The 25,265-nt window shown below is 37.8% G+C and overlaps 1 protein-coding gene across 1 annotated transcript in view; it reads left to right on the top strand.

The window, feature by feature from the left end:
• The first annotated feature begins 50 nt into the window (after window positions 1-50).
• Chmp4c (charged multivesicular body protein 4C) overlaps window positions 51-25,265 on the top strand; it is a 30,992-nt gene continuing 5,777 nt past the window's right edge. Inside the window, exons 1-3 of the mRNA XM_003479904.4 lie at window positions 51-401; window positions 21,353-21,530; window positions 23,765-23,879. Of these exons, the coding sequence (XP_003479952.1) occupies window positions 212-401; window positions 21,353-21,530; window positions 23,765-23,879 (483 nt within the window). The 5' untranslated portion in view covers window positions 51-211. The remainder of the gene's footprint in view (window positions 402-21,352; window positions 21,531-23,764; window positions 23,880-25,265) is intronic.

The raw sequence follows: 25,265 nt of genomic DNA on the forward strand, positions 1-25,265 counted from the left end.
TGGCCCGGGATCCCGGCCCTCCCTGGCCCGCAGGGCAGCCGCGCCGAGGGGCGGGGCCGAAGCGCGGCCGGGGAAGGCCGGGCGAGTGCGAGTCACCTGCCCGACGGCTCGCCGGTTCGCAGGAGCGCGGCGCTCGGGCCCGGGCGGACCGTCTCGTCCTCGTGTCCCGGACCGGCGCCGGGTCGGGGCCCGCTGGCCCCCCACCGCAGCCATGAGCAAGTTGGCCAAGTTCTTCCAACGGGGCGGCTCCTCCAAGGGCCGGGCTGCGCCCAGCGCTCAGGAGGCCCTGGCCCGCCTGCGGGAGACCGAGGAGATGCTGGGCAGGAAGCAGGAGTACCTGGAGAGCCGCATCCAGCGGGAGCTCGCGCTGGCCCGGAGGCTCGGCACGCAGAACAAGCGAGGTAGGCGCGGCGCCCGGCCCGGGCCCAGGTGGCGAAGGCGGGCTCCTAATGTAAGGGGCCCCGGAAATCCAGCCATCCAGCGAGTTTTCTGTAGTAATTGAGCTTCCAAATTAATAATACAAAAAACAAACTCCATGACGAGCCCCAATCAAAATTTTAAAGAAAAACAAGATCAGTATTATTGATTCTTTTTTTCTTGTTTCTAGCTCATATATGGTTCTGTATGGTATTGCTTTGTTTAAAAGTACTTTTTAAATGTGATATCTTCCCCATCACAGGCTTTAAACATTTCGAGTTTGAAAAGTGTTGCCTTAAACTGCTCCTGACTTACGAATTACCGACTCTCCTGGCGCCCCTTCGAGTTTTGCTCTCATTCTGCTTCTGATAACTCTGCTTGGGGGACTGCAGTTCTGAACACCTGGTTTTCAGTTGTGTGCCTGTGTGCCGGGTCACACATTTTTAACTTACATGGGAATCTTAGGGGAAGCCCGTTTTAGTATGTTCTAGTTTATTTTGCTCCTCAGCTGTTCAGTTAACTGTTGTGAGGATAGGTCTTAAAAAAATCAGGGAAATAATTATTAAATTTCTCATCACCTGCTTTTAACACACATCGGACTTTGAGTCAGTAGTGATCACTAGTGCGCTCCTTGCACCTTGGACCTTTTTTTTTTCTTGGGCACAGTTAATTGGTTTTTCAGGATACTGCACTTTCTATGGGAAAGGGTCTAAACACATATAAAGTCCTGTGAGAAGATGAAGTCATTTGCTCCTATTGCGCTGGGTGGATGGTACCCCCAGGAATAGACACAGCAATACAAGACTGCTTCCCACCAAAGCCTGAACATCTGTGTTCAAGCCAGGCTTCCTCAGTCACAGGGAACCCTTCAGAGGTTTAGCTCACCCTAAATGACGCTTCTGTTGTTTAATGTAGGAAAGGGATAATGTCTCATGGGGTTAACCTTGAAAGCCCTGCCTCTTCTAACATTGAAAATGGGTGAATTTCATTTTCCTTTCTGTTACATGTAACTTGTGGCTGCATGAGAGCTAAATATTGGTTTCTATTTTTACTTTATATCAGAAAATATTTTGGGAAGTTATTAAAAGGCCGTTTCTAAACAGAGACCATGCCATTAGGGCTGGATAAAATGGCTTTGGTCATTCTGTGACTCCACCCTTTCCCGTCTGCAGGCTGTGCCTTCTAACATTTGCCTGGTGTCGGTTGAGCCATTTTCCCACTTCATCTATTTGAATCTGTACATATAAGATGTGATCAAATTTATAGTGAATATTAACCCCCACCTCAAAATCCTGCTCTTCACATTGAACACACTTATCTCATTATTCTTTCCACTTTCTGAAGCAGTTTGGGACGCCTTCTTTTGCAAGTATCTTTTTTTTTTTTTTTTTTTTTTTTTGTCTTTTTCATTTTTATCGGTACTGGGGATTGAACTCACGACTGCCTGCTTGCAAGGCACGTGCTTATGCCGCTGAGCTAAATCCCCAGCCCCTTGCAAGTATCTTTATGAGGTATAATCCAAAATATGGTGGGCGCAAGTGTCGAGCATTAGCTACTGGAAAGGTAGGCTTACAAAAACATTAAGGTGTGCTCTCATTCACCGGATGTGACACTGTGTACTGTGGGCTGTTTCTCAAAGACAGTCAGCCATGCAAGGTAAACATTTTGATGTGACTCAGGACATTGAGGCAGCCACAACAACACGTTTAAAGATACTCACTAAAAAGGACTTAACAATTGCTCCAGAAAGTAACAAGAACTATAGAATAGTGTGTTAGAAGCCAGGGGGAATCTTTTAGATGGGTTAATGGCAATGTATCTTTTACTGTAACGTAAAACAAAACCAAATCGTCAGTGTATTTTTTTAATCACATGTCATAGTTTTGCCTATAGGCTTAAAAAATGTGAAAACTTGAAAATCTTCTGGGAACTAGTAAAAATGTAGATTTGCATACATAGAATAATACATAAAATACTATGGGTTTAAGACTGGGCGTGGTGGTACGTGCCTGGAATCCCAGTACTTGGGAGACTGAGGCAGGAGGGCAGATGTGAGTGTGAGACCAACCTGGGCTATGTGGTGAATTCCTGTCTGAACTGCATAGTGAGACTCTATTTCAACAAAACAAAACAACAATAAAACCCAGTACTGTGGGTTTTATTAAATTTTTCAGAAATATTCTTCAGTTGGCAGTGCCCTAAAATCTACCACAAGCTGATATATTTATAAATAAAAACAAAAAATTTAAAAGACAAAAGTATTCACTCTACTTTCCTTAAATCAGGAGTGTCAAGAATAAATGACCAGCTGGTGATGGAAAATTCACTCATTCTTTGTCATTTATTCTTGGGAGCTCTATGGGTCTCAACCCCAGCCCAAGGCTATAATGGCCTTGGGAGGGAGTAAGTAGAGGCCGGATAGCATGAGGTCACCTTATTAAACTATAGCATGAATTCAGTCACAGTTTGGTCATTACAAGCACTATCAGTATCAGTCTTTTCCAGACAAACCAGACAACTTCATATGCACAGTTACTGTAATTGGTCACCAAAAATATTTTCACACACAAAGTAAAATAAAGCCCACTATACTCAGTACAAAACAGTGCCCATGCCAAATGATGCTGTTGTTAGAATGTCTGTAATTTACAGAATAGCATAAATATGTATGCAGTTGACACTTTATTTCTTGAGATGGCTGACCAGCTAAGATTTTGCCAAGAGTACTAGCCCAGTGCCCAGCTACCCTACGTCAGAAAATACAAGTTTTTCTATGATCTATCTCTCTACAACACTAGAGCATTGAAAGTTTGTATTCTGATATGAATAAGAAATTTTACTGGTAAAATGAGTAGCTTTTAAATTAGTATAGTAAGTGTTATAAAAGCAACCTCTTTTTAAATTTTAAAAACCAAAAGGAATAAAAATGATACAGAATTTCAAAATAAAATAATTGGAGATTAACAATGGTTAATAGATTGCAAGTAGTTGTTCAGATTACAAGATATAGACATAAAAATGATCATTGAAATCACAAAGTATTCTTTTTGATGAACTATCAGAGATTAGTAATATAGTTATCTATCTTGTATATATATTTGTATAGTTATCTATCATATATGATATATATATATATATCGCCTATATAATATTTTCCCTGCTTTTTTAACCTCTTTAGTGAAATTACAACATTCTATGTGGACAGCTAAAATAATTCAGAGATCCCCTCCCCCTTGTATGAACAGGTGACCCAAGAACACATTAGATGTATAGCTAATTTAACATTGGGGTGGTACCTGAGGCTTGAGGTAAAATCGTTGCCATGTCTGGTCCTCACCTCAGTGGACTTCTGATTAAGTGCACCTCATGCGGAATGCAACACACAAAAGTGAGCGTCACTGTCTGCCTCTGTGAGCCTTTCAAGCAAGGTGCACTGGAACACCTGAGAAGACTAGAGTTGGAAATTCACTGATGTCATGACACAGGTTGACAGTCTTTCCCACTTGCCAGTGTTTGTTTGTTTAATAATGTACATGCAAAATTTAGTCTGAAACCTGGTTGAATTATAATTTGTTGCAAGATAGTGTAGTAGTAGCTAATTCTGCTCACCACCTTTCTCTCTCTCTCTCTCTCTCTCTCTCTTTCTCTCTCTTTCTGTCTATTTTTAGTGCTACATGCATAGCCTTCTTTTTTTACTTTTAGTTTGATACAGGTTCTCAGTGAGTTGCTAAGGTGCCCAGACTGAACTTGAACTTGCAGTCCTATTACCTTAGCCTCCTAAAGTCCTGGGATTACAGATGTGCACCACTTTTTCCAACATTAAACTTCTTTAGTAGTTACTGTCATCATCTACCAAAAAGAATCTAAGTGTGCACAATCACATTGGCTCTGCCAGGGACAGCCGTGATATGGTATTTAAGGCCCGTTTGACCTAAAAATATTAGGGTTGGAGCAAGACTTATAATTTAGTTAAGAACTGTAGGAGGTCAGAGATTTTTAAAATTTATTAAGGCTACTATGATATAACTGTTGTTTATAACTAGTGGTCTGATTTGTGTACAAGCAAACTTATTATGTAAGACTTAAAATTTTTTATCTACTTCTGAGCACTGTCACCTTAAACCCATCACTTGACCTGTCTAATTCTCAGTTTCTGCTTCTCTACAATGGCAGTGATACACTGCAGCATCTCAGAGTTGTAAGGATGAGTAATATTATTGGGTGAGGCACTTAGTACACTGCTTTATAAATGCCAGCCCTGGCTACATAAAAACTGTATTCTTTTCAAGCTGAAATCAGGCTACTTATTGGCCCCAATTTGGTTTTCTGGAATAGTATTGAATTAATCTATTCTGTCTCCCCTTTTACATATTTGTGGACAGCAATCATGTCTTCAAATCTCGCTTTCCCCAGCCTGCTCTTTTACACACCCTTGGAAACTACTGCCTGTGCTAAAGGTAGCTCTCCAGGGCGAGGTCAAGAGTGATACTGATAAGATGTCTCAAACACACCCACGTGGCCCTGAGAGTGAGTGCGTCTTTATGCTTTGTGCCTTACATACCTCTTTTTCCTCACCCTAATCTTGTCCCTGTTCCTTACCCTGTCCAGGGTGGAGCTGCAACTGCAAACGTAATTATATGAAAGGGCGTGGGTCCAGGCTGGGGTTGTCCGTAAGTTTCAGTCTGCTGGACATTTGGGCCCATTGAGGCAAAAGGATAAGACACAGAGGAAGTAGATTTGTTCAAGAGCCATCCTTAGTATAAGGGTTCATAATTCCAGCATGAATCTGGTGTGAGATCATTGCCTCTTTGTCTCTTTGGGGAAAGAGGACTTCAAGGTGAGCACACTCTGCTTGAATAGGCCATCTTGCTTTGAAGCCTAAGCTGTGAATTGAGAAGGCTGGGTTTGCCTTCAGAATCACAAGGGTCTGTGTGGAGCAGGAATGCTTGCTTGCTTAAATCAAGAGCAAGGAACCTCTGTGGATGGCACATTTTCATCTTCACTGTAGTTGTCACAGAACTGAATTCTTCCACTCTCAGATACTGGGCACTAGAGTGAATTCTGTGAAAAAGAGAACTGCAAGAGTCAGGTGGTGGCTCGGGTAACCTGAGCAGGCCGTGGACTGCAGAATGCTGATGGAAGTCTCCTGGGAGATATAGCTTACCTGGCAACCTCCTTTCTTTACAGTGTCTCAAAATGTAGGTCTTGGATCAGCTGCCATAGAATTCCTTCTAGATGCTCATTCAAATGTACTTTGAACTGTATGAAATAGCCTAATGTATTAGATTGGGGGTAAGTTCCAGAAACTTTGAATAAATAGCTCAGCAGTTCTGATCCTCATGACACTTGAGAGCCTGTGATACATTACGCAGTGAAATGTCCAAGTGGGAGGGACCAGTCTCTGCTTTGTTTCTGTTGTTTCTTTTCATCTCCATCACTGCTCAGATACTCCAGTGAGAAATATTCACCTACATTTTCTGTCTGTTTACTCCTGAAGACGCATGTCCGGAGCTGTGACAAGTCCTCATTAGCCTGAATTTATGTTTTTCAAGGAAATTCTCATGGTAACCTGTAACTCACACAGGTTAAGACAGGGTTCCGACCTACTCAGTAGTCATCCTGTGTGGTTTGGTTTCCCTTTGGATATGATTACCTTGTATGATATCCAGTATTCCCATACATGAAAGGAGAAAAATGACAAATTTTATTTTATTTTATTTTATGCAGAGTCTCACTGTGTAGATCAGGCTGGCCTTGAACTTACTATGTAATGCAGACTGCCCTTCAGATCATGGCAATCCTCTTCCTTCAGCCTCCCGAGTGCTGGGATTACACGTATGTACCACCACACCCAGCGAAAACAGAAACAAAAACACCCAGCAAACTTTATAACTGGAGAATCACTAGATCGCTGTGTGATCCTCCACACAACCTCCTCTCGAGCTTCGATCTCTCACCTCAGACACTCACTTGGATGTTCAGCCCCTGGTGGGGGAGCCTGAAGCATCTGCACTTGCCCTGGGGACCCCATTCCATTAATCTGTTGTTTTAAAACTTCTGCCATGCTACCGCCATCCTCTTCCCTTTACAAGAATCCTACACAGATTTATACCCTCAGCCGTAGACTACTGACAGCACAGAGTGGCCTGCGTTTGTTACCACCTTTCTCTGTCAGTACAGCACCAATTTGCATACACTTTTTCAAATGCCTGTCTCACTTTTTCTTCACTGAATTTGCAAAAGGTAAAAACTCTCAGCCTCATTAATGCCCTTATTGAAATCAATATACTAAGCTTGCATCTGGCAGGTTGTATTTATTTCTGTTAAACATCATCTTATTTTTATTTCTCTTAGGCTGAAGAGTTTTAATTTCCAAATACATTGTGTTTTATAAGAACTATTTTTTTTGGTTGCATCAGCTACAATCAGCCTTTTTGGGTTGTTGTGGAAATATTTGTTAAAATTCTGAAAATGACAGAACCAGGGATGGACCCTTATGGCTCATACTAGAAATTTCCTTCCAAGACAGCTGGTGGGTGACATCAATAACTGTTTTGTCTTAGGTTCACCCAAGGCATGATTATCATTTAGACAGATCAGCTTTTTAACAGGGAATACACCTGATCCACGTTTCTTTTTGCAATGGTGGGGCTGGAGCCCAGTGCCTGGTGCACCACCCCAGCTCCTTGACTCACATTTCTAACCCATATTATTTTGTTTCTCAAACTTTTTCTCTTAATGCCCCAGATAATTTGTGGATGATATTCCTAATACCAAATTATTTTTACATGCCTGGGATTCACAGATGCTGGGAACAAATACTAGTTTTATCAGTTCACTAATGGGCTTTTTAAAATGTCACGTTAGGAAATTCTGTTTCAAGTGATAGGGATTGGTTTCACGGTTACAGGCTTAGAGAAGTGTTCCAGATGGTTTTGTTGTGCATTAGGCTAAAAGGACAGTAGGTAGTCTGTGATTTTTTTCTTGAGTCAGCACCCAAAGAAAATATGTCTATGAGATTAGTTTGGTATTCTTCATCTTTATGAAATCATAATAGCTTCTAATTGTTGTCTTATTTTCTAATGTCAAAAACTAGAGTGCAGAGTATTTCTGCTTTGGTACCATTCAGGTATGTGTGGCATGGCTTTTGACAGCTGATGTGTTCTGCCTGCTTCTAAGAGAGCAACTGTACTGCTTTTCATGTTGCGTAACACTACATTGGCTTTCTTTTTAGTTTTCATGAATTTGGGGTAGTATTAGACACACTGGACTATTTATTACTATCATTCATTTAAATTTTTTTTGAGTTATTAATTCTATGCTTTGTAGGTCAGGTTTGTAATGAACACAAATTCCGTTTATTGTAATACACTTGACTGTGAATCTAATTGTATTTTTAAGGGATGAAGTTATGATAGACACTTCAAATATACAGATAATATTCAGGATTTGTTTTCTAAAATCATCTTCTGAATTTTTGCCTCAGTAAATTTCACCATTTTAGTGCTTTTAGGGCACACTGGTAATGTTAATTTCTCCTGCTGTTTCACTTGGTAGAGGTTCTAACAAATACATGATTGGTTTAAAAGTTTGCAGGAGAAGAAACAAAACAGCAGGTGCTGGCTTGAGTACAACATGGAAAGCCATTTCCTGAATAATGGACTTTGTGATGCCAGAGGTCTTTGATTCTTTCCTCAAACAGCTGGTACAGATAGAAGGAACTGCTTGGAAATATTTAGGACCCATTCCAACGCTTGTAAGATCATCAGTTAGAACAGTAGTGGTGACTCTTTCAGCCTCTGTAAGCCGTTGCTCTAGCATTTTAACTTGTAGGTCTTCCAGCGGCCAGATGGAGGATGGGCTCTTCAGGAAGGGAGGAGCCCCTTCTGCCGTGGCAAACACCAACTTCTTTTCCTTGTTCTAGTAATCTAGGGACTTAAAATACCAGCATGGTAATCACCACCTACACAAGCAAACATGCACAAAAGTGCAAGGAAGCTCCAGTGAGATCTTAAAATTATGGGCAAGGAAAAGGAGATCATTCTGGGTAAAGAATGGAGAATCTCACATTAGAAGTAAAAGTCTTTTTTTAGATATGAGAGTATTTAATATGAGAACAAAATCACAAGTTAAAAATTTTTAAAGGAGAATACTTTTCACAAACATCATCTGGCCAAAAAATATGATTTAACAATATCATTCAGCTCATTTTTTTAGTTATATCTGGATACTTTTTAACTGTGTCTTCAAATGACAGTGCCTTTTAAAATTATTTTTTATTAATATATATTTGGAATATATAATGATTACATTTGTCGTGGGGAATTTGTACATAATACAGCTTAATTCTTTTTTGTTTCCTTCCTTTCCTGTCGCCTTCTGCTCCCTCCAACTCTTGTTCACCTTCCTGTTTGCAGGTCTGTTCCCATTTTTCTTTATTTGTTTTTTTTTTCCAAATCCTTTTCCCTTTTTCCTCCATCTCTTGTTACCCATCCCATTTGAAAAAGATTTGCCTATTTCCTGTTTTTTATTTTGCTCTTTATATTTATGTTGTGCCATAAACTTGTGTGTCTGATTTATTTCACTTAGTATTATGGCCTGAAGGTGCATCCATTTACCTACAAATGCCTCAGATCTATCCAACTTTATAGAAGAGTAGTATTCCATTGTATATAAATACCATACCTTCTTTACTCATTCATTGGGCATCTAGGATGTTTCCAAGATGTAGCTATTGTAAATTGTGTTGCTGGAGACATAGGTATGCATTTGTCACTGTAATATGATATTTTAAATTCTTATGGGAAGATATTTAGAAGCAGTATAGCTGAGTTGAATGGAATTTCTATTTTTGTTTTTTTGAGGACTCTCCATACTGATTGCCATGGTGGTTGTACTAGCTTACATTCCCACTCACATTGTAGAAGGTTCCTTTTCCTCTGAGGCCCTGCCAGCATTCCTTATTGATTTTTTGATGGTAGCCACTTTTTCTAGAGTAAGATAGTATTTTGTTGTTTTAATTTGCATTTCTTGAATGGCTAATGATTTTGAACATTTTTTCCTTTATTTATTGGCCATCTGTATTTCTTCTTCTGAGAAGTGTCTATTCATTTTGGTTGCCCATTATTTGAGTGGATCTTTTATTTGGAAGGAACTTTTTTTTTTCAGTTCTTTTTATATTCTAGGTGACCTCTGTCTGTGGAATAGCTAGCAAAAAAGCTTTTTTCCCCCTATTTTGCAGGTTTTCTGTTGATTGTTTTTTGATTGCAGAAGGTTTTAAATTTGATATGATCCCATTTTTTGATTCTCATTATTATTTCTTGTACCTCTGGGCTTCCAGTCAGAATGTCCTTGCCTATGCCTATGTCCCAAGAGCTTTACTTATTTTTATCTTCTAGAGATATATGGGTCCATACTCAATCTTCTGTATGTGGAATTTTCCTAACAGCAATTAAAAATTATTTCCCCTCCAGTGTATGTTTTTGGCCCCTTTGTCTAAGATCAAAAAATTGAATGTGCCTGGGGTTGTTTCTGTGTCCTCTGTTCTGTTCCATTGGTCCACATGTCTCTTTCCATGGCAGTACCATGCTGTTTTTTATTTTAAATCACTGTAGCTTTGTAATATATTTTCAAACCTGGGATTGTGATGCCTTCTGCTTTGTGATTGTTACCCAGAATTGCTTTTGATATTCTTTCTCTTTTCTGGTTCCTCATGAATTTTTGGATTGATTTTTTCTAGATTTGTGAGGAATGCTGTTGGTATTTTGACTGAGATCATGTTAAGACTGTGTATCAACTTTGGTAGTATAGTCACTTCAATTATATTGGCTATCTAAAACATTGAATATCCTTTCATTTTCTGGTGTTCTCTTCAATCTCCTTTTGCAGAGTGACATAATTTTTGTTTTGAGGTCTTTTACTTCCTTGATTAGATTAATGCTTAAATAGTTATTTTTCTTAAAGCTTCTGAGGATGGTATTATTTTTCTAAATTATTTCTCAGTGAGTTTATTATTAGTGTATAGGAATGCTATTGATTTTTGTGTGTTGATTTTGTGTCCTGATACTTTGCTGAATTTGGTTATTAATTCTAGGAGACTTTCAGTGAAATTTTTTGGGTCTTGTAGGTAGAGGATCATGTCTTTTGTAAGTAATGATATTTTAATGTTTCTTTTCCTATACATATCCTTTGTATTTCTTTCTCTTGCCTGATTGCTATGGTTAATGTTTAAAGGACCAAGTTAAATGGGAATGCTGATAGTGGACATCCTAGTCTTGTTCTTGATTTTAGAGGAGAAACTTTCAGTTTTTCCTTGTTTAATATGATATTGCGGTTTGCCATAAATGGCTTCTGTCAGTCTGAGATAAGGTCCTCCTATAAATATTGTCTTCAGGGTTTTAATCATGAGTGAGTGTTGACTTTGTCAAGTGACTTTTCAGTGTCTATTGAGATGATCATGTGATTTTTGTCTTTGCTTCTATTATGCAACTAAATTTTGAATATTTTACTCTCCACTGAAATAATTTCTAGTGAATTGTTTTGGCTCTTTTCCATAGGGCTATGTAGTATAAAGAGTGTCTTATTTGCAATATGGGTAACATCATCCAACAGGATTTGTTACTTACATTTCTGCTTCCTTCAATATAGTCAATATAGATACATTAAAGTAAATATAAGCTGGAATTTGAACAGAGATATTATCCTAACTCAATAATGCTATTATATTAACTACAGCAAAACAAACAAACAAAAAAATCTGATTATGGTGAACCTCTTGTGCATGTTTCAAAGAACACATAAAAACCTTTATCTTATCATTATGCAAACAGTTCACACATTTTTTTATGAAAACATAATTTTCTATGTGTTGCTTGTCTTGAAAAATTAAAAAGTAATGTAATGTATCATCAGGTTTTGTTGTTATTTTGTTTTTATTTTGTGGTGCTGGGGATCAGACCCAGGCAAATGCTGTACCGCTGAGGTACACCTCACCTCTGTATCATCAGTTTAAAGATGGAATTTATTCCTGAAGAATTTAAAACATTAATAGTCATCTTGAGTTATTCCAAGGCTTGTTGACTATACGCTCTCAAAGGAATGGTAATAGAACCATAGACAGTGAGAGCCGAAGGGATATATACTTTGTTGGTACCTAAATTTAAGGTACTCACCTACATGTCACAGGTGTAGTAATAAAGAATATTGTTGCTTCATAAGAACAAGGAATTTTTTGAAATATAAAAAATAGAACCATATTAAATATGTATCTAATATTTACTCAAATAATGTTTATATAAAATTTAGAATAAATTATATCCATAGATATATTCTGCCCTGTAACATTAAGTATAATAAGCTATTTCTATGTTTTTCTAGTAATATTTTCTGGTTTCATATTCATAAGTGATCACAGTCCCGTAAAGCATACAAATCATAAGATTATGAATAAACTAATAGCAGTAAAAAATTGATTCATACAGTCAATTATATATTCTGCCTGATAACAATTAATTTGGATTTTTTCTTTTTTACAAAGAATATCAAGTAAATTTTAATTAATGTATTGGTATGTTTTTCTGTAACAGGTTATTTTCACTTACCTGGTAATTTACTTCTGAAGCAATTAATTACAAGGGGTGAGAGTTCCAGTGCATATTTAAAATAAGTCTTTTATGCTAATATTTCTTTTTTTTTTTTTTTTTGACAACTCAAGGTTGATAGTGTTATTGGATCACAGACTTCCACTTGCAGATTTCTCTTCTCTAATATTTTCTTAGCCTGGCTGCAAGAATGTCCTTATCTTCAAAAGCAACTGCACGCTTTTTAGAACAAGGAAAGAGCATCATTTCCACTGGAAAATGTTTTTGTCTTTTTCTATCTCCCTGGAGAAGAGAGGGCACCAATCAATTGGTCTTTCTTTTCTTATACATTTTGTAATATTGATCATTTTTAAACACAAAATTAGGACCAAAGTTACTGGCTTGCTTACAGCGACATTCTACCTCCAAATGCTCTTTCCTAACTATTCTTATTTACTTTCTCCTATCTCCTTCCCTTTCACTGTTTTTTCAAGTCTTGACATTGACCTTATATAATCCCATATATCATTGCTGTGTTCTAATCTTCCTTGGGTTTGCTATTTACCCTCCTTACGACATTGAATACTGGTGAAACCTCTGAAGACACGGAGGTTGTATATAAGATTCAACCACTGTGGCAAGCAGGTGTGATTTGCTCTATTTCTAAGCTTTATAGTTCCTGGTTTCTCATATATCTCAGCCAGGAAGTTCACATTGGTATGAGATGATTTGCAGTAGGAGAGAAGTCCTTCTTTTCTGTGGCTCAATGTGTTGCTTTATGTATAGACAATCAGCAGGCCTCATCTGTATCGTCTCCTCTGGGAAGCCTTCCCTTACCCTTAAGAGAGAGCTTGTAAATTTCCCTGTGTTATCCTTGTACCTTTTGCATGTAATTTACTGCACTCAATATCTTCTCTAGTACTTGAGGTGCCTACTGAACTTGTGCATATATCGTATGTCTGGGCACAGTGCTACATCAGAGTAGGTACTTAATAAACGGTGGTTTGGTGACGAATAAGTGAATACCCACTTCATATTTTCCCTGAGACTTTTGCCTTATTTCTTTGTCCTTTCAGTGACTCACATAGTGCCAGAAATATGGTAGATCTTCAGTACCTACTTCTTAAGTGACTGAAATTCACTTGTTAAATGAATGAATGAAGAATCTTTTTTAAAAAGTGAACATGCTTAGAGAAATTCATCATGGAATGACCCTGGCAAAATATTTCCTCACTTGTTTCAGTGCAGTCTGTGACTTTGGACAGAAACTTTTGAGTGTATGAAATGCTTATGATAATGCTTATTTAGATTTTGTTTTTTGAGAACTAAAACTTTGTGCCACAAATGGAAGGTATTGCTTAGTGGGGTGATTATATATCTGGGTAAGAACAGAGATACACTAAATTTCTTCTAATAAAACATTATCATAGATTTCCTGGTTAAAAGCCGAAAATGACATAACCAATAATATATGATGCTTATTTGTTAAGCAGTCTCATAACCGAGCTTACACTTTAGAGACTCAGCTTTTAGTCTTTTTTTACAACTCCTTTATTTGTGGGTACAAGAAAAGCTATTGTGTTCAATGTCACAGCTCAAAAACAGGTTTGTCTACATTCACAGGAGAGGACCGGTTCTTCAGAAGTTCTTTCTGTTTGCTCACTAACTGGTTAATAATGCCCACTTGTACACCTTGACTGAGTGAAGAATAACAGACTGACCTTGAAAACCAAGATGTCCTACACATTAAATGAGCAGTGAAATTGCAACCGTTTTCTGCTATTTTAAGTCATTTGGCAGAGATGGCCAAAAGTCTCTTCTTTTGGCAGCATAGGAGAGTTGCAGAGGGCTACTTTAATTTTGGTTTTGGTAGATAATTCTGGCATTTCAGTCTCAGTCCCCAGTGGGCTGCAGGAGGGACTCTTCATGTGTCTGTCAGCAGGTGCACATAAAGCACATTGTTCTGTAACTCTTTTGCTGAAGAAACACCCCTGTTAGGAGAGCAGACAAAACCTCTGGCTGTTTCTGCACCACAAAGGAAAACAATAGCTTTCTTTGTTTTAGACAGAATGTTGTCCAGTTCTCACCAGCTGCTTAAAAGCACATGCGGGAGTTTGGGGGATTGAATTATACCTTCTAAAAAGGTTAAATGACATGGTTCTAAAAATGTTGTTCTTTGCCAAATCAGGAATACGGCTTGATTTGCAGCGGTTCTTGTGAGCCTTTGAAACAAAGCTGCAGCTCTTTTCTTCCTAAATTGTTTGCTAGGAAGCAAACTCAAGGACTGTTCAACTCATAATGTGTCTGTAGTATCAACATCTCAGAGAGAGGCTCACATGCACTCTTGGCTGTTGGGAACTGAAGCTTTTCATCTTAATGTTTGGAGGAATTTCACATGGCAGGCAGAAGTCACAGTGAGCTCCAAGTGTCCTGGAGTCAGATCCAGCTACCCAGAAGTTACTGATGTTAAAAAATAAATGAATTTAAAAAATAAATGAATTACCATTTAAAAATGAGGGATTCTGCATGTCAACCCAGGTTTCTTGCTTTTGAACACTCCTGTGGGAGGCCGGGCCTGAGGACCTGAAGGCAGCTGTGGATTGAGCCCAGGAGCGCCGCTTCCATTAGATCAGGCTTATGCTTTTGGGTCACTGGGCCTCCACATCTTTCTCTTGACTCCTTGGTACTGAGGCCAGTGCCCAATGCCATTCCTTGTAGCCTGGCAGTATTTTTTATTGTTATAGTACAGAAACATTTCTCTTTCTCACAGAAGAGAAAACAAAAAAGACCTTTTCTCTGACCCTCTTTCTGCTTCACTTTCTTTCATTACTTACCTAGCTCCATTTGAGTTTGGACTCTAGTGTGGAGTAAACTGTGATTTGTGGTATGAGATTAGAGTCTTAAGTTGAGATCCCAACACTTGGTGAATTTATTTCTCTCAAATATTTTGAATGAAAGTAACCAAATGTTAACATAGTATTTAAAACTATGTGTTTGTGTCCAAGGCAGAACTTACTAATGACTATGTAATGTTTGCAAAGCTGAGTGTTATATTGTGTGGCTCCCTCTGTGGGTTTCTGATAAGTTGTAAAGGTCCTTGATATTTAGGAATCATGCACTGTCTTCCAAGCATTGTACTAAGCATTTTACTTGTATTATTTCATTTAATTCTTAACAGTTGAATGAGTTATAGTCCCATTTCCCAGGAATCTAAACAATGTATGTAAAACCACATAGCCATAAAAGAGGAAGCCCTGATTTCAACATAGGCAACTTCAGAGCACCACAGTCTGTTGTTGTCTTCTAAGTGGTGCTGTTTTTCAAGTGACAGAACATTAGTAGGAAGAGTTGAGGTCACACACCCCGGTTACCATACACAGCTAGTAAGTGGTAGATGTAGGATTAAAGCATAGGTATAGAGGCTTTTTTGATACCAAATTGATTTTCAAAGACATCTATAATTAATTTTCACTAGGCAATATAGCATTTTATAATGGCGAATTTTAAATGTTTTTAAGACCAAAAAAAAAAAAAAAAAAAAAGAAAGAAAGAAAAATATTGTCTCTGGGTAACACTAGATTCCAAACTGGTGTAAGCATAGAACCAGCCTGGCAAGATTAGGGAGGAAACCTGCTCTGATATTTCCACTTCCGGGTATGCTGGGTGGAGATGTATATTTGGAGTTTAGTTTCTTAGGATTCTCTGTTGTATATCATTGTTTGCTGTACCTGTTGAAATGTGGGGACATTTTATAATATTATGTTTCTGTTATGGCGAGCTGTGCTGAAATCTGGGTAATTTGTTTTTCAATGATGATCAGAAATAAGCTATCAATTTCCTTAAGAATGTTACATATTATTAAGATAGAATGCTAATGATAATATTTTGTTGCCATACATTTGCCATTCACAGGATCTGTACAAATGTTTTCCATAAATTATCACTAATTGTTACACTCTCCCAGCCCGATATAACCCTCATTCCCAGGGCAGCAAACTGAAACTAAAAGCAGCAAGTGACTTGTTCAAAGTGCATCTGTTCATGTAAGAGGGCTTCATAAACTGGTCTTAAAGCCTGTACTCTTTCCATTGAACCATGCTATTATTATACTCCAGGCACAAAATTGTGAAATTTACTCATTTGCTTATTTCATCTGTAAAATAGTTAATAATAAAAACTACTTGGGTTTTTCGTGAGAGTTAAGTGGCATAAATCACATAATACATATAAAGTACTAAGCTTAAATTGGTAGGTAGAAATGCTCAATAAATGTTAGTTTTTATTACATGTTTTGGTGAGCATATGCCAGGATGTGAATCAAGTACCGGGAAACAAAAACATAGGGTGCTTTGTCTTTTTGATGCTTGTATCTGACATGAGAAGTGCCATAGAATCATCCCTACACATCACTATGTTAGATAAAGCAATAGCCATGGAGCCACAGTGGAGTACAGGACCGTCAGTCGGCCGTTCTCCCTGCATGGTGTAGGAAACCCTCACACAGCTTGGCCAGTAATATGATATGCTTCTCTTGAGGAGTGTGATTTGTACAAAGATCTTCGAACCACTTGACTTTAAAAATTTGATTCTTTTCTAAAGGACAGGTTAACTAAATAAAAGCTGCTCTACAATTAAAGTGTAAATACTGTTCAGTGAGCCTTGAATGCGGCAGTGCAGCTGAAGAGGGAGACAGAGGTGAGCCTGTGATGATAACCCTTGGTCTCCGCGGTGGCAGAGAGGGCGGGAAGAAAGCCGCATCTCTCACATGGGAGGTAAAAATGGTCTGTGCCCAAAGCGAAGCCTTTTTGGCCATCTAGGAATCCCCAGCTTTGTATTTTCTCCTTCCCATGGAAAGGGCCTTGCTGCTGGCATTCCCAGCCACTTTTCACAGAGCCCTGGGCAGCTGTCTTTTAGTACAGAGGCCTCCTGGGGAACGACTGTCACGTAAGGACGAGACACGCAGCTACAGTACTGCATTGTCTGTTCTAGCCTTTCATTTACAATATGAGCCTGTAATAGAAGATTAGAAGAATTTTGAAGAAAGGCATTGATATGAAAGATTAAATCAGCAAAGTAAATGATGGAATTCAAAACAAGAGAGAACAAAATAAAAGGTGGTAAGAATATCCTCAGGGGGATTCAAGAAGCTATTGCATCTGAAACATGAAGAAGCACCCATAAAAATCACCAACTAGAAAACAAGACAGTACTTAGAAATTAACAATATAATTTAAAAATTCAATTACGGGGTTAGTAAGAGTAGTATAAACATGGCTGAAAATTAAGTTAATGATCCGGAAGATGAAGTCAAGAAATTTTCAGAGAACATAGATCAAAAAGATGGAAGCATAACAATAAATTGGACAACAGAGCCAAAGAAGTCAACATCCATCATACAGGAATTTCATACAGAAATTCATATAGAAAAGAGTAAAAAGAATGGTAATGAAAGGAACAATTAAACAAAAACTCGAGTAGGTTTCAGAACAGAGTATACAGAAATAATGAAAGAAATAGATAATAGGTTATGGCCAGGGATTTAGCTCAGTGGCACAAGCCCCCCCAACAAAAGATTATAATTTTCCAAAGATAAAGAAAGATTGATTTCTTTAGAATAAAAATACTCACTGGATGTTTAGTTGGAATAAAACAAAAAAAATTACAGGCTAAGAAACATACTGGTGAAATTTTATGATTACAAGATAAACACTAGTCTTTAATATTTTCAGAGCAACAGAAAAATCATATTATTTCCAAAGACATAAACATATTTTCATCAAATGTTTGAAATGTTGATTATGCCAAGACAATGGGACTGGTTTTTAAAATTTCAATATATTCTGAACCCAGAATTCTTTAAAAATATGAAATATCACTCAAATTTGGAACAAAATGAAGACTCTTTAGGGGTATTCAGACAATTAATATGTATGCACCTCTGTAAATTTCTGTCTGTGTCCTGAAAATATTCTCCTGAAAAAAATAATATTCATTCCAGTAAAATTTAAAAAGCAATCTAAGAAAGAAAGAGTACGATGTAAAATTTAAGAATTTGTAATAACAAAATAATAACAATTGTAACTGTGAACCAAGCTGAGAAATAGTCTCCTAAAAATTGAAAGGATAGCAAAATAATAGGTAAGCATCTGGAATTAATCAAATTACAGATTATTTTAAACATTGCTGGATTTGGAAAGAAGGAATCTTGTTTGGAAAGAGTAAATGATACTGATTAATTTTTCAACAGGTTAGAAAACTTGTTCTATTAGTTGTGTATATTCTAAATATAAGTGTATGAAGATAATAAATTAAGTATATCAAATTATAAACAAAGGGAAAATATGAACAGATATTTGATCAGTCTACATGAAGACCTGAAAACAAAGAGGATATAAAGTGTAATAAACAAAATGCACACAGAAGATAATGGTAAAAAGACCAGTTTGATAACATACCTGTACACTATTGTAACTGAGTTAAAATTTACCCTGAAACATTGAGATTATATAAGATGGTTATACACTTTTAAACAAACTAAATATCCAAGTATATGCTTTTTGTAATAGGCATCCTAAAAATGAAAATAATTATTTTGAATTTAAGGTTTAGGTAAAAATTGCCATAGGCAACCTGTAACCAAAAGAAGGTCAAAACATTAATGTAAAACAAAGTGGAATTTAAAGTGAAAAGGTAAAATGAGACAGAGAATAATATTGCATACTGATTTTTTAAAAAATTTGCAGTTTATTAATCATCTCATGAAAAATTCACATAATCAGCACAGATAAAGTTTATGGCAGAATCTTTATTCCTTCTGCTTTTTTTGCTAGAACTAACAGTGGCATTTGCAGCCCCCTTATATTTTTTCATTTGGTACTTCCGTGCCTTTCACTGTTTTCTTGAGATATTTTCCTTATGCAGACCATGTCTTATCTATGTTTGGATTCTTTTTTTTTTGTATAATCCCATTATTCATAAATCATTCTAAAGCCGGTTGTTTTGCCATCACCAAAATGTGTCCTAAAGTGAAACACAAAGATAACATCTGATGTGATATTAAATATTTAGGCTAATTTTGCCCAAATTCCTGTTGTCTTCTTGAGTGTTTTTCTGAAGTAGTCAGTTGCTCATGAACTTGCTGGTCTGGATAGCTACTGTGTCTTTCATGATGGTAGCTGATCTTTGTGTACCCGGAGGGGGAGATAAAAGTGCTGTACTGAAAACTTACAAAATTCACCAAAAAAATGTTATGGCTGTGTGTCTTCCCAGATCAGTGAAAGAAGCACTGGCGTAAATAGTCTTCTACCTCAATAATGTTCTGTTGGGGTAACAAGAAATTGACCAACTCAGAGGTAGAAGTCTCCACTCAGAGATCTCTCTTTCTTTTTTAAAGAGTAGATTTGGACTTTGTTTTTATGAGTACATGTTTGCAGTATGTATTTATTACATTTAACATGTGGAGTTGGTATATAACTCAATAACACAACTTAATTTTTTCCCGTCCTCTACCCTTTCCATTCCACTCTGCTCCTTCCAACTCTTGGTCCTCTTCTTATTTGCAAAAGCTGTGTTTCCATTCTTTTGATTTTTTCCATTCTTTTTCTCTCTCTTTCTTTTCCCTTCCATCTCTTGTTTCCCATCCCATTTGAGAACAGTCTCTCTACTTCCTATTATTACTATTATGTATCTTTTATTTTATTTATATTTGGGGTTTCTCATGTAAGAGAAACCATGCAATATTTAAGGTTGTGTGTGGGTTTATTTCACAACATTTAGATGCCATCATACTCCAGAAAGAATGGCTATCATCAATAAATCAAATAATAACAAATGCTGGTGAGGCTGTGGGAAAAAGGAATCCTTCTACATTGTTGATGGGAATGTAAACTAGTACAAGCACTGTGGAGATCAGCATGTAGATTATTAAAAAACAAATTCCTCTTGATCCAGCTATTCTCTTTCTAGATGTCTTCCTAGGAGTTAAAGTCATCCTGTTACAGTGACATGCATACTTATGTTTATAAAAGCCCAACTTATAATAGCTATATCTTGGTATCAGCCTATATGACCATTCACAGATGAATGGATAGAGAAGGTATGATATTTATTACACACAATGGAGTACTACTCTGCTATAAAGAATGATGCATTTGAGATATTTGTAGGTAAATAGATGAGCCTCGAGAAATCCCTGCTATAATGTTTCCAGGTTTGGTGTCTTGCCTAGGTCCTTGATGTCCTAACAAAGTACTGAGCAGAACACCTAAGCATAATATCAAAACTGATTCTTTTGAAAGAGAAAAGACAAGATGCACTCTACAGAGTGAGAGTGGGCCAGCAACAAGAGCACATGGCAGCTGGGAGCTTGGTGTGTTGAGGGTGTTAATCTTTCGGGCTTGGCCTCTTTTTTTTTTTTTTTTTTTTTTTTTGTCGTTTTCCTTTTTATTGGTACTGGGAATCGAACTCATGACTGCCTGCTTGCAAGGCAGGCGCTTATGCCGCTGAGCTAAATCCCCAGCCCCCGGCTTGGCCTCTTGTGTCCCTTTAGTGAACTCTTGTCTGTGTATGAATATTCTTTGGCTGCTTTTTTCTTACACTTTTCTATGTTGGATAGAATGGACATTAGAGCTGTGTGTGTGTGTGTGTGTGTGTGTGTGTGTGTCTTCCAAGGAGCCAGAGTCAGGAGGGCTCAGTTTTGAAGTTTCAGAATGAAACGGGTGGGGGGTAAATGGGAGGCTTCTTTAAAAACAGTGGTTTTTTTTTTTTTTCCCTCATCAGTATGCCATTTGATCCTGAATGTGACTCTAGCTGCATAGATTTCATGAACATTCATGGTATTGGTGTGACCTTAATAGTCTGCTCATAATTATTTTAGATCAAGTCATGTGGCTCAAATTTCTAGGTTTTGGTTTCAGCCACCACTAGCAAGCAAGTCACTTTCTTTCTCTAAGTCTCAGTGAACTTGCCTTTCAGTAAATAAGAGTAAAGGCAACACCTATCAGGCTCTTTTCCTTCTTTAAAGACTTATGTTTATATCGCATGATGTTTACTCACAGTTTACTGATCCTTTTTGTAAAATCCAGTATTGAGAGAAACATTTTTGTGACACATTTTTTTGGAGTGGGCAAAATCGCTTCTTATCCTTACACTTACCAGATCTTTAGAAGAATAAAAAAAAAGTTTAAGGGTGTGATAGTGTAGTGATTGAAAGGACAGGTGTCACCTGTGTCTCAGAGTTATCTGGTATCCTCTCTGTCTTTAGATATCAGCAGTTTTGAGTCTGTGGTTGCTCTGAACCAATATCTCTTGGGTGTCTCAATCTCTTCCCTTACACATGTGGCCTCTTCCTTCTGCAGCTGCATTGCAGGCACTAAAAAGGAAGAAGAGGTTTGAGAAGCAGCTGTCTCAGATCGATGGGACCCTTTCCACCATTGAGTTCCAGAGAGAAGCCCTGGAAAATGCTCACACCAACACCGAGGTGCTAAGGAACATGGGCCTTGCAGCAAAAGTGATGAGAGCGGTTCATGAAAACATGTGAGTGACATTGGTAACCCTTCCATAGAAATATCCTCAGCATTGGAAAGGCCTTTGCAATTACCGATGAATTTTGGTGGAATGGGCTCAGTCATCTGAAGCTTTTTGATTTATCAAATGCAATGCTTTCTTGGGAAAGTTGGAGGTTGCACTGACAACACATAAACAAAAAACACCCATGGAAAATAGAATTTGCAATGTTTCTCAGTTTCCTCGTGACAGTCTGAAACTTCACCTCAGCATGCTTTAACTTTATAACTCTAAAAAGTCTTCATTACCAACCTTGGTGAGGATGTTAGCACTGTAGGAAAGTGGTTGCCAAAACTTTGATGGGAATCAGAATTGTCCCAATAAAGAACCGATGAAGAGAATGAAGTTGACTCTTTGAACTAGGATAGTTTTGGCTTTGTCATTTTTAACCAAATTACCAAGTGATTCTGATTCTATCCCATGACTGAGAGCCACCGACCCAGAAATAGTTATCAGGATCCACTTTCTACAGTTCAGGGATCAAACTGTGTAGTTAATGTTCCCCGCTCTATAGCTGATTATTCATTGGTCAGATTACTTTGCCTCACTGTGATCTAATTTCCTTATGTGTACATTGGTGATAATAATACTACTTTGTGTGGTTGCTGTGAAGTTTCATGAGATACTAGACAGAATAAACTGAGCAGAGTTCCTGTTACAAAATCTCTCTGCTCGGTATCCATGTCTGTGGTGACCATGGTGTAGATGAAAATGCCTGGGACCCGATCCTTTCTTGATATCAGAAATGATAGTGGAATGTGGGCCAGGACTGCCAAAAAGCCGTGAGAGACTGAAGGGTGCAGACCACTTTTCATAGGTTGGGAAAAGATGAAAAAAGAGAGAGGCTAGGATGATGAAAATAACCTTACCAATATTTTTTCCTTGATAATTGATTAACAAAAGCCACCATTTTGGCAATTTTAGAGAAGGCAATTAGGTTCATCATCAGACTCAAAATCCTCTATCTCTGCTGTAACCCAGGGGTTGAAATGTGCCACAGTGTTGGCCTTCCTTCCTAGGTAGGTCACCACCCTCATACCATTGCACCCCTTCTGAGGAAAATTCACTCCCAGCTCCAGACGTTAGCCATACGTTTCTCTTATTCTTTTTAATTAATACAATCGCTGTACATATAATAGTAAAAGTTGGAGGCACCTGGTGGTAGCAGAGTGGTGTAAGTATTCTTCTTGATTACTATATAAAAATGTGTTGAAGTATGTGGCTTTTATAGTAAACAGAGCCTGAGAAACAAAAAGATTAGTTCCACTGGGACTCAAAGTTTCAGTGTTTAGGTTACTTAGTAATAAGGGAAGCTGGTACTTTTCTCCTATCGCATGACTCTGGCTTACTTGCAGAGTTGGGGGAATGATTCAAGGCACAGAGTTATAGAAACAGCTCAGAACATGGCTTTCAGACACCAACATCCTGATGGTGCCAGAGGGTCTCAGGCACCAGGAATCGTTGTTGAAGTAGCTGTCTGTTGTGTGGCTGCTTGGATCACTGTGCTGTGGTCACTGATTCTTCTGAGAATTAGGGGACCTGATCCTGCTCTCTGTAGTAACCTCTCAGGACATCACACCACTGTTGGAGACCCACAGGGAACCAAGAACCTCAGGCTCGCTAGCTCTTAGAGAAATAGATCTCTAGTTCCAGAGTTTAACATTTCTAAAGGCCTGCTTTCAGAGTGGCTACTGAAAGCTGCCATACTTGTGTTGATCATGGTGGTCTTTGGTACCATGTTTCCCAGAGGAAATACACAGCAGCACATTTAAATTTTATATATGCCATGCCAAATTTTCAAAATGGTTCTATAAATATTGTTAGTTATAAAATAATTTGATTTCTATTGACTCTCAACAATAATGGCTACTTATTGGTATTTAATATGCAATTGCCATGCGTGGCAGTGCACATCTGTCCCAGCTTGTAGAAGGCTGAGACAGGAGGATCACCATGAATTAGGCCAGCCTGGGATACATAGTGAGTTCAAAGCCAGCTTGAACTGCATGGTGAGACCCTGTCTTTTAAAAAAAATGTGGATCTATGGGATTATTAATTTTTAATGCAAATTATTTTTAAAGTATTATCACCAGGGTTTTTTTCTTACACTACTTAAATTATTGGAGTTTACATTGACTCATTTTTCTAAATTCACTATTGTAAGCTGAAATCCTGAAATGTTTCAACATAATATTATTTCCCAGGGATCTGAACAAAATTGATGATTTGATGCAAGATATCACAGAACAACAGGATATTGCCCAAGAAATCTCAGAAGCATTTTCTCAAAGGGTTGGATTTGGCGATGGCTTTGATGAGGTGGGTAACAATATAAACAGGGTGGTACTGTGGCTGTCATAAAGCATAGCTTCCTATAATACAGTTGTCGGTTTCCTTTATTACCTAGAGAATAAATGTTAGTTGTTGGAAATGTGCTTCTCTTAGGAGGGAAATGAAATGTTAGTAGCTCTGATTTAAAAGAAAGATTAATATAGTTTGGCAAACAGCCTCCTAATTAAGTTTTCGGCTATTAAAGGAAAAGCAGCATGTGATTAAAGTTAGTGACTTAATGGTGGGAGCCTAAATAACCCCATTATAAGGAGTCACATGCTAGCACATCTGGGCAAACAAAGCAGACTGTGTCCATCTGCAAAGAACAGACGTACCGCGCTATATAGCTTTAAAATTAGAGGTTAGGCTGCCTCTGTTTATGACTCAGGCTATGAAACAGAACAAATGTGGAGTGGCATTATTAACACACATTCCGTTTAGATTAATCAAGTCTGATAATACACTCTGTAATTATAATGATGGCGTCTACACTGTGAATTTCAATTGTTCTGCTCAAAGCTTACACAAGTAGCATTAGGACACATTTAGAAGCCTTTCCCAATGTTGGAGTAGCATAGAGAAGAATCGAACTTTCTGCTCTTATTATATATCTAAGAAGTAAATACGTGTTCCCTTGGAATCCTAGAAGATGAGAATTTATTGTTCACAACTTTTAAAAATGGATTGGAGACTGGGCATGGTAGTGTATACCTATAATTCCAGCACTCTGCAGGCTGAGGCAGGAGGAACACTGTGAATTCAAGGTCAGCCTGGGCTACAAAGTGAATTCAAGGCAGCCTAAACTGCCTAGTGAGATCCTATCCCCAAAAGACAAAAAATAAAATAAAAGGTTTGGGGTTTGGCAAAAGAGGGCTTGTAGTTCAAATCATTCTACAGTGAGAGATGACAATGATTTTCACCATTTTAAAGTGTAGAGAACAAAAATAAAGACCACGTGACAGAGGAACATATTTGACCTCTGAAGCCTAAAATGTGACTTTCTGGCCATTCATAGAAAAACTTTGCCAGCCTTTGGTGTAGACTATAACGCATCCAATGAGGGCATTATGATATGGTGGGAAGGGCCTGGAAAGACGAAGACATCCGAATTTTACCAGTTAGTAAAAACTCAAAAAGAAGTCCGTTTAGTTTTCTGACTTAGTTTTATCGCCTATAAACTAGAGACAATTGGATCATTGGATTATCTTTAAAAGTTCTTAAGTTCTGCAACTCTGTTATGATGATTGAATAAGTGTTTGGTATCCAAAAGCCAAAAATGATGGAGATGACTACTCTGTTGTCATATGTGCAAAGAAAAATCAGTATCTTTCTGGTGCTGTTGATAAATATCAAACACTATATTGGAAATTCTGG

This window comes from Cavia porcellus, unplaced genomic scaffold (assembly GCF_034190915.1).
Source record: "Cavia porcellus strain 051 isolate PalLab524CR breed Dunkin Hartley unplaced genomic scaffold, mCavPor4.1 scaffold_10, whole genome shotgun sequence".
Taxonomy (NCBI): Eukaryota; Metazoa; Chordata; class Mammalia; order Rodentia; family Caviidae; genus Cavia; species Cavia porcellus.